General features: G+C 38.5%; 1 protein-coding gene across 7 annotated transcripts in view; it reads left to right on the top strand.

Moving 5' to 3' along the window:
• Positions 1 to 10732, top strand: part of AASDH (aminoadipate-semialdehyde dehydrogenase) — a 44529-nt gene extending 33797 nt beyond the window's left edge. For 4 of the 7 annotated variants that reach the window (XM_025386630.1, XM_025386637.1, XM_025386633.1 and 1 more), the window contains 4 exons: positions 3144 to 3307; positions 5060 to 5182; positions 5790 to 5921; positions 10227 to 10732. In XM_025386630.1, coding sequence (XP_025242415.1) covers positions 3144 to 3307; positions 5060 to 5182; positions 5790 to 5921; positions 10227 to 10616 — 809 coding nt within the window. In that variant the 3' untranslated portion in view covers positions 10617 to 10732. The remainder of the gene's footprint in view (positions 1 to 3143; positions 3308 to 5059; positions 5183 to 5789; positions 5922 to 10226) is intronic. The other 3 variants (XM_025386634.1, XM_025386636.1, XM_025386635.1) reach the window with 2 other exon arrangements.
• Positions 10733 to 13108: the final 2376 nt, after the last annotated feature.

Below are 13108 nucleotides of genomic sequence, written 5' to 3' on the forward strand. Positions count from 1 at the left end.
AGACGGAGTCTTGCTCTGTCGCCCAGGCTGGAGTGCAGTGGCCAGATCTCAGCTCACTGCAAGCTCCGCCTCCCGGGTTCACGCCATTCTCCTGCCTCAGCCTCCGGAGTAGCTGGGACTACAGGCGCCCGCCACCTCGCCTGGCTAGTTTTTTGTATTTTTTTAGTAGAGACGGGGTTTCACCATGTTAGCTAGGATGGTCTTGATCTTGTGACCTCGTGATCCGCCCGTCTCGGCCTCCCAAAGTGCTGGGATTACAGGCTTGAGCCACCGCGCCCGGCCGACTTTTTTTTTTTTTTTGAGACGGAGTCTGGCTCTGTCGCTCAGGCTGGAGTGCAGTGGCGCAATCTCGGTTCACTGCAACCTCTGCCTCCCAGATTCAAGTGATTCTTCTGCCTCAGCCTCTTGGGTAGCTGGGACTACAGGCACACGCCACCACAGCCAGCTAATTTTTGTATTGTTAGTAGAGATGGGGTTTCACCATGTTCGTCAGGCTGGTATTAAACTCCTGACCTTGTGATCCACCTGCCTTGGCATCCCAAAGTTCTGGAATTACAGGTGTGAGCCACTTTGCCCGGCCTCCTGGACATATTTTAAAACCGCCAGAATCTTTATCAAGCTTTTGGGAGGATTAAATGAGATAATTGTTTATGAATCCATTGGTGCCTTGCTAGGGATGTGCCACCACACCTGGGTAATGTTTGAAATTTTTGTAGTTAGAGTTTCTGCAGGTTGCCCAGGCTGATCTCAAACTCCTGGGCTCAAGCGATCCACCTACCTAAGCCTCCCTACAGGCGTGAGCCACCATGTCTGGCCAGCATTTTTTCAAAAGTGCTCGCTAAGTGTTAGCTACTACCTGCTGCTCAGTTTCATTAAGGTATAGGTGACTTTTACTTTATTAGGAATATGGGGGTCCTGGCTATAATATCTCCGCCTGACTACAACTCTCTTTTTACTCTCCCAGATATGTTAGGTTTCATTTTATATGCTCATGGAATCTTCATCAAAACTTTTCAGACTAAAGGCTTAGGAATAACTTTCCCTACTTGTGCTATCCTAGCAGCAATCTACTTGAATCTGAATTTGATTCTTCCTTCTTCCCCTTTAAACAACAGCATTTTGAAAATTATACTACGGGACACTTTTAGTAATACAGCTGAATGATAAGAAACTGCTGAATTGTTTCCCAAAGTGACTAAACTGTTTTGCATTTGCACCATCGATGTGTGAAGGTCCAGTTGCACCACATTCTTGCTAGTACTTAGTATTGTCAGCTTTAATTTTTTTTTTGTTATAGCCATTGAAATAATCATGAGTGGTGTTTTATTGTGGTTTTAATTTGCCTTTCCCTAGTGACTAGTGATGTTGAACATCTTTTTTTTTTCCTTTTCTTGAGACAGGGTCTTGCTCTGTCACCCAGGCTGGAGTACAGTGGCGTGATCATGGCTCACTACACCCTCGAACTCCTGGGCTCAGGTGATCCTCCCACCTCAGCCTCTGGAGTAGCTGGGACTACAGACATGCACCACCACACCTAGTTAATGTTTGTAACTTTTGTAGAGACAGAGCTTCTGCAGGTTGCCCAGGCTGGTTTCAACCTCCTGGGCTCAAGTGATCTGCCCACCTCAGCCTCCCAAAGTGCTGGGATTACAGACATGAGCCACCATGTCTGGTGAGCACCTTTTCATAAGCTCTTTTGCTATCTGTATATCTTTTATGAAGTGTCTATTGAAATCTTTTTCCCATTTTTAAGTTTTTTAAATTGAGTTTTAAGAATTGTTTTATGTATTCTGATTACAAATAATTTATCAGATATATGTTTTGCATGTTTTCTCTCAGTCTGGGGCTTGTGTTTTATTCTCTTAGCATAGTGACATAGTGTCTTTTGAAGAGGAGTCCTTTGTTTTGATGAAGTCCACTTTAATTTTTTTAATGGGTCATGCTTTCAGTGTCATCTTAGCGATCTTTGCCTAACCCAAGTTCAAAAAATTTTCATCTCTATTGTCTTTTGGAATTAAACTGAATTGATAGAAATCTTTACCCAGGTGAGTTCTGGGGTGCTCTACTATGTAGGACATTTCTCTTTGTCATCTCTGAGCTGGTCACTACTCTCTTGCTACTAACTAATAACTGCCAGGGGAAAAACAAGCATAAAAAGTACATGGGGAATTGGGTCTCAAATGAGTGGCAGTGGCCATAGGCAGAGCCATCTAGAGAGTGGGCGTCAATGAAATTGCCCTAAATAGCTGTCCCCAAATTCTACTTCTCCTGATTTTCATGGTCTCCAGGGAATTTCAGTGACCTTCACTTTGTAGATTTGAACAATCTCTACTTCCGGCTAGGTTATTTTGACTACACCAAGGTCAAGGACTCCTGCCCTGTCTTCTCATCCATAGCAGCAATTTGGGAAAAGTAGTTTAGTTGTTAAGAGCATAGGCTCTAGAGCTTGACTTCTTAGATTCAAATCTTGGTTCTGCCACATATGAGCTGTGTAATTTTTCCCCAGTAATTTAGTCTCTCTGTGCTTCAATTTTGTCATCTATAAAATGTGGTTATAATAGTACTTACTTCACTGTGAAGATTAAATGAATTAATAGATGTAACATACTTAGAATAGCACTTGACACATAGTAAATGCTCAATGAACATTGACTGTTAACATTAGCACTTCTTAAACACTTTCTATGCACTGGGCATTTATTCACATTATCTGAATTGTCACAATAACCCTGGAAGTAGATGACTCCACATTCTGCAGATGAATAATTTGGGGCTTAGCAACACTGGGTGATTTAAATGCCCAATGTTAGTTGTGATGAAATCTGAATCCAGATGCGTCAAAAATCTCTCTCCATCACAGTGTGCTTTATTATTTTTTCAGTAGTGAAGCACTTTTTAAAAATAAGTATGTAAAAAAATTAGTGAAACTTTTAAGAGATAAGATATATCTACTAAATAGATATTTTATGCAAGTGATTACTAATTCAGTTTCTGCTTTACATTGCTAAAATGTAAGCCAGATGAGCTGATCATAGAGCCTATGTATAAGAGGAGGACTGAATATAAATAGCATGATATAGGCTAAAGAATTATTTTCCAGTAATATATCTATATCAAATCTTTTGTGCTTTGTTTCTTGGCAGGCTGTTATAATGGATTAGTTTATGTTCTGAAAAGTAATAGTGGAGAAAAATACTGGATGTTTACTACTGGAGATGCTGTCAAAAGCTCAGCAACCATGGATCCAACCACAGGACTCATTTACATTGGATCTCATGACCAGCATGCATATGCTTTAGATATTTATGTAAGAATTCACCTCAAATTAGCTGGGCATGGTGGCACATGCCTGTAATGGTAGCTACTCCAGAGGCTGAGGTGGGAGGATTGCATGAACCTGGGAGGTGGAGGTTGCAGTGAGCCAAGATTGTGACAATGTATTCCAGCCTGGGTGACAGAGTGAGACTGTATCTCAAAAAAAAAAAAAAAAAAATTCACCTCATTAGTTTAATATCATAAGCATAGAAGCATTAAATTTCTAATACTTAGAAGAAGTAACTGTCAGGTGCAGTTGAGCCTTGGAACAGATATTAACTATTTCCCAAGCTTATCACTGTGGTCTGGGAAGAATAAAGCATTAATTAAGTCTTAATATCTTAAGACCTTTTTAACTTCATTACCAAATTTACCACAAATAAGTGTGCTACTCAGAGTTTTGGAATGTAAAGAATTTAGGATTATCATCTTGACAGTAGAAAAAAATGACAAAGGAAGATATCAAGATATTTTAAGACCTGATTACATAAAAATTAAAATGTTATATAAGAATTATGAAATTAAGCTGGGAAAATTTTTGAAATAAATGTGAAAAAGGTGGAAATTCATTTATGTTTATTAATATTAATGAAAATGAAGATCAAATACAAATTAATAAAATATAAAGATCCAGATAGATAGAAAAATAAACAAGGGACATAAATACACAGGACCCCAAAGAAGAGATGACTAGTAAATGTATATAAATAGTTCATAAATTTAATAATCAAAGGAATGAAAAATAAAAACTCTGAGATAGAGAAACAAATGGTATTAGATTAGGAAACATATTCGTCATAACATTAAATGCTGATGAGAGTGGTAAGAGGTTGTGACTAGTGAGGCCTCTAATGAAAATGATTTTATTTGACCATAGGTAACAATATCATATCCTTGGTCCAATAAAATTATTTTTTTAGAAATCCTGGCAAAATAATCAGAAACATAGTCAAATATATGCATTAAGATGCCTATTTCTTTTTTTTTTTTGAGACGGAGTCTTGCTCTGTCGCCCAGGCTGGAGTGCAGTGGCCGGATCTCAGCTCACTGCAAGCTCCGCCTCCCGGGTTCACGCCATTCTCCTGCCTCAGCCTCCCGAGTAGCTGGGACTACAGGCGCCCGCCACCGAGCCCGGCTAGTTTTTTGTATTTTTTAGTAGAGACGGGGTTTCACCGTGTCAGCCAGGATGGTCTCGATCTCCTGACCTCGTGATCCGCCCGTCTCGGCCTCCCAAAGTGCTGGGATTACAGGCTTGAGCCACCGCGCCCGGCCTAAGATGCCTATTTCTAAGTTGTTTATAATACCTAGAAATTCCAAAAAACATTCAATGATAAGGTAGAGAAATTATTTATGTTCATATGGGATATTATGCATTAAAATTATATTTAAATAATATTACAAAATCAGTGAGCAAAACGTGATGCCAAGTTGTATATTCAGAATGATCTCAACTATATTAAATCATGTGTGTGTATATACACACATTCTCAGATGTGTGCGCACAGACATACACACATACACCCATACCCCAAAAAGAAATGAGAAAATGCTAAACTGTTAACACTGGTTGTCTCTGGGTGGTGTCCTTTGTCTTTATATTAATCTGATTCTCCACAATAGGCATGTATTTTATACTAAAGATAAAAACGTATGTTAACTAAACAGACATAATATCATGAAGGGTAGGATATATGGATTTGTTAACCATCAGCAAAAACAAATTAATTTGTTTTCTTATTTGCAGAGAAAGAAGTGTGTTTGGAAGTCAAAATGTGGAGGAACTGTCTTTTCCTCTCCGTGTTTGAACCCGATTCCACATCATTTGTATTTTGCTACATTGGGAGGACTTTTACTGGCTGTAAATCCTGTAGGCATAAAATAATACATATTGATTTTATTACCTATCTTTTCTTTAAATTTTTGAAATTTTTGCTTTGAGCTCTGAAAGTTTGAGTAGTTTTCAGTTATAGTAGTCCACATACACCAAACTAGAATTCATTAAAAATGATTGATACGAGATCTAGAAAGATAAGAAAATTTAAATTCCTGTATGTGTGTGTGTGTATATATATATATATATATATTTTTTTTTTTTTTTTTTTTGACAGAGTCTTGCTCTGTTGCCCAGGCTGGAGTGCAGTGGTGCGATCTCGGCTCACTGCAACCTCTGCCTCCTGGGTTCAAAATTGACAGAATTTTTTTCATCATATTAAGAACTTTATGTCCATCATAGGGATAGCTCTTAGGTGCTAGTGTTTTTCTTTGCTGGTTTTATTGCAAGCCTTTTTCCTAGTTCTCATAAATAGCACTGATTGATTTAATATATGTATACCAGCTTCATTTATGTCTGCTTACCCCTATAGCGTTTTCTGCTATTTTAGTTCTACCCCTAGGAGATTATGAGTTTGTTTTTTAAAGGGTAACTGATTAGTAGGATGATGTAAAATGCTGTGAATTGCTTTTTCCTGTGACAGGCTACTGGGAACATTATTTGGAAACATTCCTGTGGAAAACCACTCTTCTCTTCCCCACGATGTTGCTCACAGTATGTTTGTATTGGCTGTGTAGATGGGAATTTGCTCTGCTTTACTCACTTTGGAGAACAGGTAATAGAACTAGAAATTTTTTATATAAAAATTTTATATATCTATATAAATTTATATATAAAAAATGGACAAGAAATTTTATATATCTATAGTTCTATTTATGTATTTTTAAAAATTTATTTTTCTCAAAGGCAAAGCAGATGGTGACAACTGAAGTAACATTTTAAACATCATTATTCAACTCATGGTGTTGAGATGTTGAGAAGTAGTTCTATTTTATTTTATTTTATTTTATTTATTTATTTTTTTTTGAGACGGAGTCTTGCTCTGTCGCCTGGGCTGGAGTGCAGTGGCCGGATCTCAGCTCACTGCAAGCTCCGCCTCCCAGGTTTACGCCATTCTCCTGCCTCAGCCTTCCGAGTAGCTGGGACTACAGGCGCCCGCCACCTCGTCCAGCTAGTTTTTTGTATTTTTTAGTAGAGACAGGGTTTCACCGTGTTAGCCAGGCTGGTCTCGATCTCCTGACCTCGTGATCCGCCCGTCTCGGCCTTCCAAAGTGCTGGGATTACAGGCTTGAGCCACCGCGCCCGGCCAGTAGTTCTATTTTAATTGTGAAGCCATGGATTTCTTAATTTTTTAAAGAAGACATAGGAGATTTAAAAGATTTCTACCCAAACATTGTTACACTTCTTTTGTCATCTCTCTCCCCCAATTTTTAAAAATATTACCAGTTTTTAGCGTGTTTTATTATAACTTCTACTGAGATTATGAAAATTTAAATAAAACCCCTGGTTTCTTTTAATTGATACAGACATTTGTACCTATTTATGGGGTACATATGTGATATTTTGTTACATGCATAGACTGTATAATGATTAAGTCAGTGTGTTTGTGGTGTCCATCACCTTGAGTACTTATCATTTCTATGTGTTGGGATCATTTCACATCTTCTCTTTTAGTTATTCTGAAATATACAACATATTGTTGTTGGCTATAGTCATCCTACTCTGCTATTGAACATCGGAACTTATTTTTTCTTACTATATGTTTTTACTCATTAATCTGTTTTTATTTTTTTATTAGCCAACCCACCGCAACTTCTTCTTTTTTTGAGACAGAATCTTGCTCTGTCACCAGGCTGGCCTGGGTTCAAGCAATTCTCCTGCCTCAGCCTCCCAAGTAGCTGGGACTACAGGCGCATGCTGCCATGCCTGACTAATTTTTGTATTTTTAGTAGAGATGGGGTTTCACCATGTTGCCCAGTCTGGTCTCGAACTCCTGACCTCAAGTGATCCACCTGCCTTAGCCTCCCCAGGTACTGAGATTACAGGCATGAGCTACCATGCCCGGCCCCCAACTTCTAATATTCCATTTTTTTCCTCCATGAGATCAACTTTTTTAGCTCTTACATATGAGTGAGAACATGCAATATTTGTCTTTCTGGGCCTGGCTTAATTTCACTTAAGATAAAAATCTTCAATAGCCAGGCATGGTGGCTCACGCCTGTAATCCCAGCACTATGGGAGGCCGAGGCAGGAGGATCACGAAGTCAGGAGATCGAGACCATCCTGGCTAACATGGTGAAACCCTGTCTCTACTAAAATACAAACAAACAAACAAAAATTAGCTGGGCATGGTGGCGTGCGCCTGTAGTCCCAGCTACTTGGGAGACTGAGGCAGGGGAATCGCTTGAACCCGGGAGGTAGAGGTTGCAGTGAGCCAAGATCACGCCACTGCACTCCAGCCTGGCGACAGAGCAAGACTCTGTCTCAAAAAAAGAAAAAAAAAAAAAGATAAAAGTCTCCAGTTCCATCCATGTTGCTGCAAATGACATGATTTCCTTGTTTTTTATGGCCTAATAGTATTTCACTTCATCCATGTATACATTTTCTTTATCCACTCATCCATTGGTGGACACTTAAGTTTATTCCGTATCTTTGCTCTTGTGAATAGTGCTGCAGTAAACATGGGAGATGGGAGTGCAGGTTGTCTCTTTGATATACTGATTTCTTGTCTTTGGGTAAATAGTAGTAGGACTGTTGGATATGATAGTTCTCTCCTTAGTTTTTTGAGAAATCTCCATACTGTTTTCCATGATGACTACACTAATTTACATACCCACTAGCAGTGTAAGTTCCTTTTTCTCCACATCCTTGCCAGCATTTGTTAAGTTCTTTTCGTAACAGCCATTTTAACTGGGTAAGATGATACCTCATTGTGGTTTTGATTTGCATTTCCCTGATCATTAGTGATGTTGAGTGTTTTTTTCATATACCTGTTAGCCATTTGTATGTTTTCTTTTGAGATATGTCTGTTCATCTCCCTTGCCCACTTTTTAATAGGACTTGTTTGTTTACTGTTGTGTCGAGTTCCTCATATTCTAGATATTAGTCCCTTGTTGGATGAATAGTTTGCAAATATTTTCTCCCATTCAACAGGCTGTCTCTTCACTCTGTTGTTTCCTGTACTGTGCAGAAGCTTTTTAGCTTAATATAGTCCCACTTAACTATTTTTGTTTTTGTTTTAGGCCTTAGCCATGAAAGCTTTGCTTAGACCAGTGTCCTGAAGTGATTCCCTTATGTTTTCTTCTAGGAGTTTTAACTAGTTTTGGGTCTTATATTTAAGTCTTTAATCCATCTCGAGTTTATTTGTATATACAGTGAGAGCGAGGAGTATGGTTTATTCTTCTGTATGTAGAGATCCAATTTTCCCAGCACCATTTATTGAAGAGGGTGGCCATTCCCCATTGCGTATTTTTGACACCTTTCTCAAATCTCAGTTGGCTGTAACTACTTGGATTTATTTCTAGGTTCTCTATTCTATTACATTGAGCTATCTATTTTTTATACCAATACAGTGCCATTTTGGCTAATTTAGCCTTATTTTGAAGTCAGTCACTGTGATGCCTCCAGCTTTGTTCTTTTTACCCAATATTGCTTTGGCTATTCTGGGTCTTTTTTGGTTTCATATGAATTTTATTTTTTTTTATTTTATTTTTTGAGATGGAGTCTCGCTCTGTTGCCCAGGCTAGAGTGCACTGGCACGATTTTGGCTCACTGAAACCTCTGCCTCCTGGTTTAGAGCCATTCTCCTGCCTCAGCCTCCTGTGTAGCTAGGATTACAGGTGTGTACCACCACGCCTAGCTAATTTTTGTATTTTTAGTAGAGACGAGGTTTCACCATGTTGGCCAGGCTGGTCTCAAACTCCTGACCTCAGGTGATCCACCCACCTTGGCCTCTCAAAGTGTTGGGATTACAGGTGTGAGCCACCGTGCCCGGCCACAACTTACAACTTTTTATCATTGCCCATAAACTCTTCCTTTCAGCACAATTAATTCTTTTTTCCTACATTTGGAAAAAAGAATATATAGTTTGTAATAAGATACATTGAAAACTGGTCTCACATTTTTTTTTTTTTTGGGAGAAAAATGTCTCACTGTATCGCCCAGGGTGGAGTGCAGTAGCATGATCTTGGCTCACTGCAACCTCCGCCTCCCAGGTTCAAGTGGTTCTTCCACCTCACCCTCCCAGTAGCTGGGACTATAGGTGCCTGCCACCACACCTGGCTAATTATTGTATTTTTAATAGAGACGGGGATTCACCATGTTGGCCGGGCTGGTCTTGAACTCCTGACTGCAGGTGATCCACCTGCCTTGGCCTCCCAAAATGCTGGGATTACAGGCATGAAACACCTCACCTGACCCAGTTTTAAATAAGATACATTTAAGGCTGGGTGTGGTGGCTCATGCCTGTAATCCCTACACTTTGGGAGGCCGAGGTGGGCGGATCACGAGGTCAGGAGATCGAGACCATCCTGGCTAACATGGTGAAACCTCAACTCTGCTAAAAACACAAAAAATTAGCTGGGTATGGTGGCACGCGCTGGTAGTCCTAGCTACTCGGGAGGCTGAGGTGGGAGAATCACTTGAACCCGGTAGGCAGAGGTTGCAGTGAGCCGAGATCGTGCCACTGCACTCTAGCCTGGGCAATGGAGCAAGACTCCATCTCAAAAAAAAAAAAAAAAAAAAAAGATATATTGAAAACTCAATGTAGTTTTACCTTTGAACTCAGTGTCTCTGAATAATACTAACTCTTGGAGCTCAAAATTAATTTTACTTATGCACGGCAATGAATCACATGGTAACAACATTTCAGTATATTTTGTTTTAGATTTTAGATTTTACCACTGGGACAGAGATCTAGTGTGAGAGTGCTACTTTTCAGAAAAAGCCATTTTGTCTGTGTATAGTTACCATTCAAATAGCCTATATCTCCTAGATTTGCATTAAGAACCTCATAGAGCTTTAAGGGAGAATTGGAGCAATTAGATGAATGAATTATATTTATTTTTATTACTTGTTATAGGTTTGGCAGTTCTGTACCAGTGGACCAATCTTTTCATCCCCGTGTACCTCATCATCAGAGCAAAAAATATTTTTTGGTTCCCATGATTGCTTTGTCTACTGTTGTAACATGAAAGGTCACCTGCAGTGGAAATTTGAAACTACTTCAAGGGTCTATGCAACACCGTTTGCTTTCCATAACTGCAACGGCAGCAATGAAATGTTGCTGGCAGCAGCATCTACTGATGGGAAACTGTGGATCTTGGAATCTCAGAGTGGACAACTGCAAAGTGTTTATGAACTTCCTGGAGAAGTCTTCTCTTCTCCTGTGGTCCTGGAATCAATGCTCATTATTGGGTGTAGAGATAATTATGTTTATTGTCTGGATTTATTAGGTGGCAATAAAAAATAATCAAATACAGTCCTTATTTATATAACAAATGTGAGATGTTTGAAAATATTTTACCATTATAGAGCATTTGGATAGTCTTATTTAAATTAAAGATTATATTTTGGCTAAGAAACGGACACTTGTCTACTACACCTGGTTGGAGAACAACTATATTTTACTTCCCATAGGAACAACAGAAGCTTTTACAAAGAGAGAACAAAACACATCAATATATTTAGTAGCACTTTTGTTTAATTAGGTGTGATGGTTAACTTTATATGTCAGCTTGACTGGCTAAGGGATGCTCGGATAGCTGGTAAAACACTATTTCTGGGTATGTCTGTGAGGCTGTTTCTGGAAAAGATTAGCATTTGAATTTGAATCAGTAGACTGAGTAAAGAAGGTCCTCCCTCACCAGTGTGCCAATGTGGGTGGCATCGTTCAAGCTGATGAGGGCCTGAATGGAACGAAAAGGTAGAGGAGGGGCAAATGCTCTGTTCTTGCTGAGATGTATCCATCTGCTCCTTCCTTTGGACATCAAAGCTCCTGGTTCTGAAGCCTTTGGACCACTCTCCTGGGTCTCCAGTGTGCAAATGGCAGATGGTGGCACTTCTCAGCCTCCATAATCACTTAAGCCAGTTTTCATAATACATCTCTCCTAATCGCTAGGTTTCTATGGAGAACCCTAATACATTAGGCTAATTTTATGTTTTTTTCTTTAAAAAAGATCCCGGCGGGGGCCGGGGGAGGATCAGAATATACTTGGTGGATTAAAAACGGTATTTATTACATGAATTTGCCATTCATGGCAAAAGGTTTTCAAAGGCAGGATTTAGTTATCGAATTACGTTCCTTAGTTATTTTTAATGAAATACTAATGTAGACTAAAATATACACACACACCCTGCCCCACACACAGTGCAATTTCATGTTTATACGTGGTGATTTCAGGCGTTCATTGTTCCTAGCAATGCCCTTTCCTTAAAATTCTGATCTTTTGCTCATCATGGAATGGGTTTGGTTTTTTTTTTTTTCCATTAATTTTGATTTTTTAAAAATACTGCATTAAAACAGTATTTCTCTTGATTACTAAGTTTTCTGGCAGCCAAGGCAAGTGCTCACATGCCTAACTCACTTTTCATTTCACCAGGGTCTGGCCCTGTAAGTCAGTATATCTGATGTGTGGCCATAAGCTGCAAATTCTCACGTGCTCTCAGCTGCTGCTTCTGCTGAGTAGCCCATGCTGTGAGGAGGCTGCACAATCCTTTTGTCTGAGACCCAGACCATTCAATTCCAATTTAGGATTGAGACAAACATTTTATTTGCCCCTGTTCATTATTTTTCTCTAAAAATACCTAGTAAAAAATATAATAAAACACCTTGAAGTTGTTCTTGTTCAACGAAAGCTATGCAAATATAATGAGATTGTTTTGTAGACAGTCATCGAAATCAAATTCCATCAGTGCCAAAGGTCTCGTGGGTATTTTTTATTGAAAGATCTTTTCCCTTCAATAATGGACATTTTACATTAAAACTTTATACAACCAAATATCCAAATTATATTAAAATCACACTAAGGTATTTTCATTGTCTCTAACTTTACTGTTGGTAAAAATATTAAGACACTTGTAACTAATGTTTCTGCTTTAAAATAAGCAATTAAACTAAATGTCACAAGAAGAGACAATACATACTATACATTTGCAGATAACTGGCTAAATTATAATTTAATAGTAATTAATAATGTTTGTGTAAGAAACAATTGCACTTGAAAAATTAAAAAAGTAAACAAAAAACCCTCTAGTTTTATATATAAGTCTATGAACAGAGGTTAATCATCTATAACCTTGCCAGGAGAAGTGTTTGTTTAAATAAAAAAAAAAAAAAAAAAAAAGCTTGCATTTAACATAGTAATCATTCATTTAAAAAAAAGTCTTGAACTTTTTATATGTTTTTACAGAATTTCCCCATAGTTTGTTGCTCTGAAGACTGCAACACAACTAAAGCAAAATAACACTTCATTGGTATTTAGTGCAAATTCGGGGTGATTTTGAAATGAAATGTTAAACATGTACCCTGTAGAAGCTGTTAGAAGTAAGTACTGTGACTGCCCTTTCTTCAGTATACTCTTCTTTTAAAGACTTTGATGGAAAAATTTTAACTGAGGTATTTCGCCTACTTTGTTTGGGCACAGTGATATCCCAGCCAATACAAAGTTGACACATCTACCATTTTTTGTAACTGATCTTATTTCCCCACCTGTTCCTTGCCATAATTGGGATATTGTCCAAAGCTGACAGGATGAAAGAAAAAGTCAATTCAGAAGAATTACTGTAGCATTATCATTCCAGGGCTGTAGGTGGAAACATTTCCATTGAAAAGTGTTATATTAGTGAGGAAATCATTGGAACTAACAAATGCCTACATACAAGATTTAGACATGAACATTAGTATGGAAGACGTGCAGTGAAATACTAATTGCTTGCCACAGCAATAAAAAAAGGTTACATTGA

Source organism: Theropithecus gelada, chromosome 5 (assembly GCF_003255815.1).
Source record: "Theropithecus gelada isolate Dixy chromosome 5, Tgel_1.0, whole genome shotgun sequence".
Taxonomy (NCBI): Eukaryota; Metazoa; Chordata; class Mammalia; order Primates; family Cercopithecidae; genus Theropithecus; species Theropithecus gelada.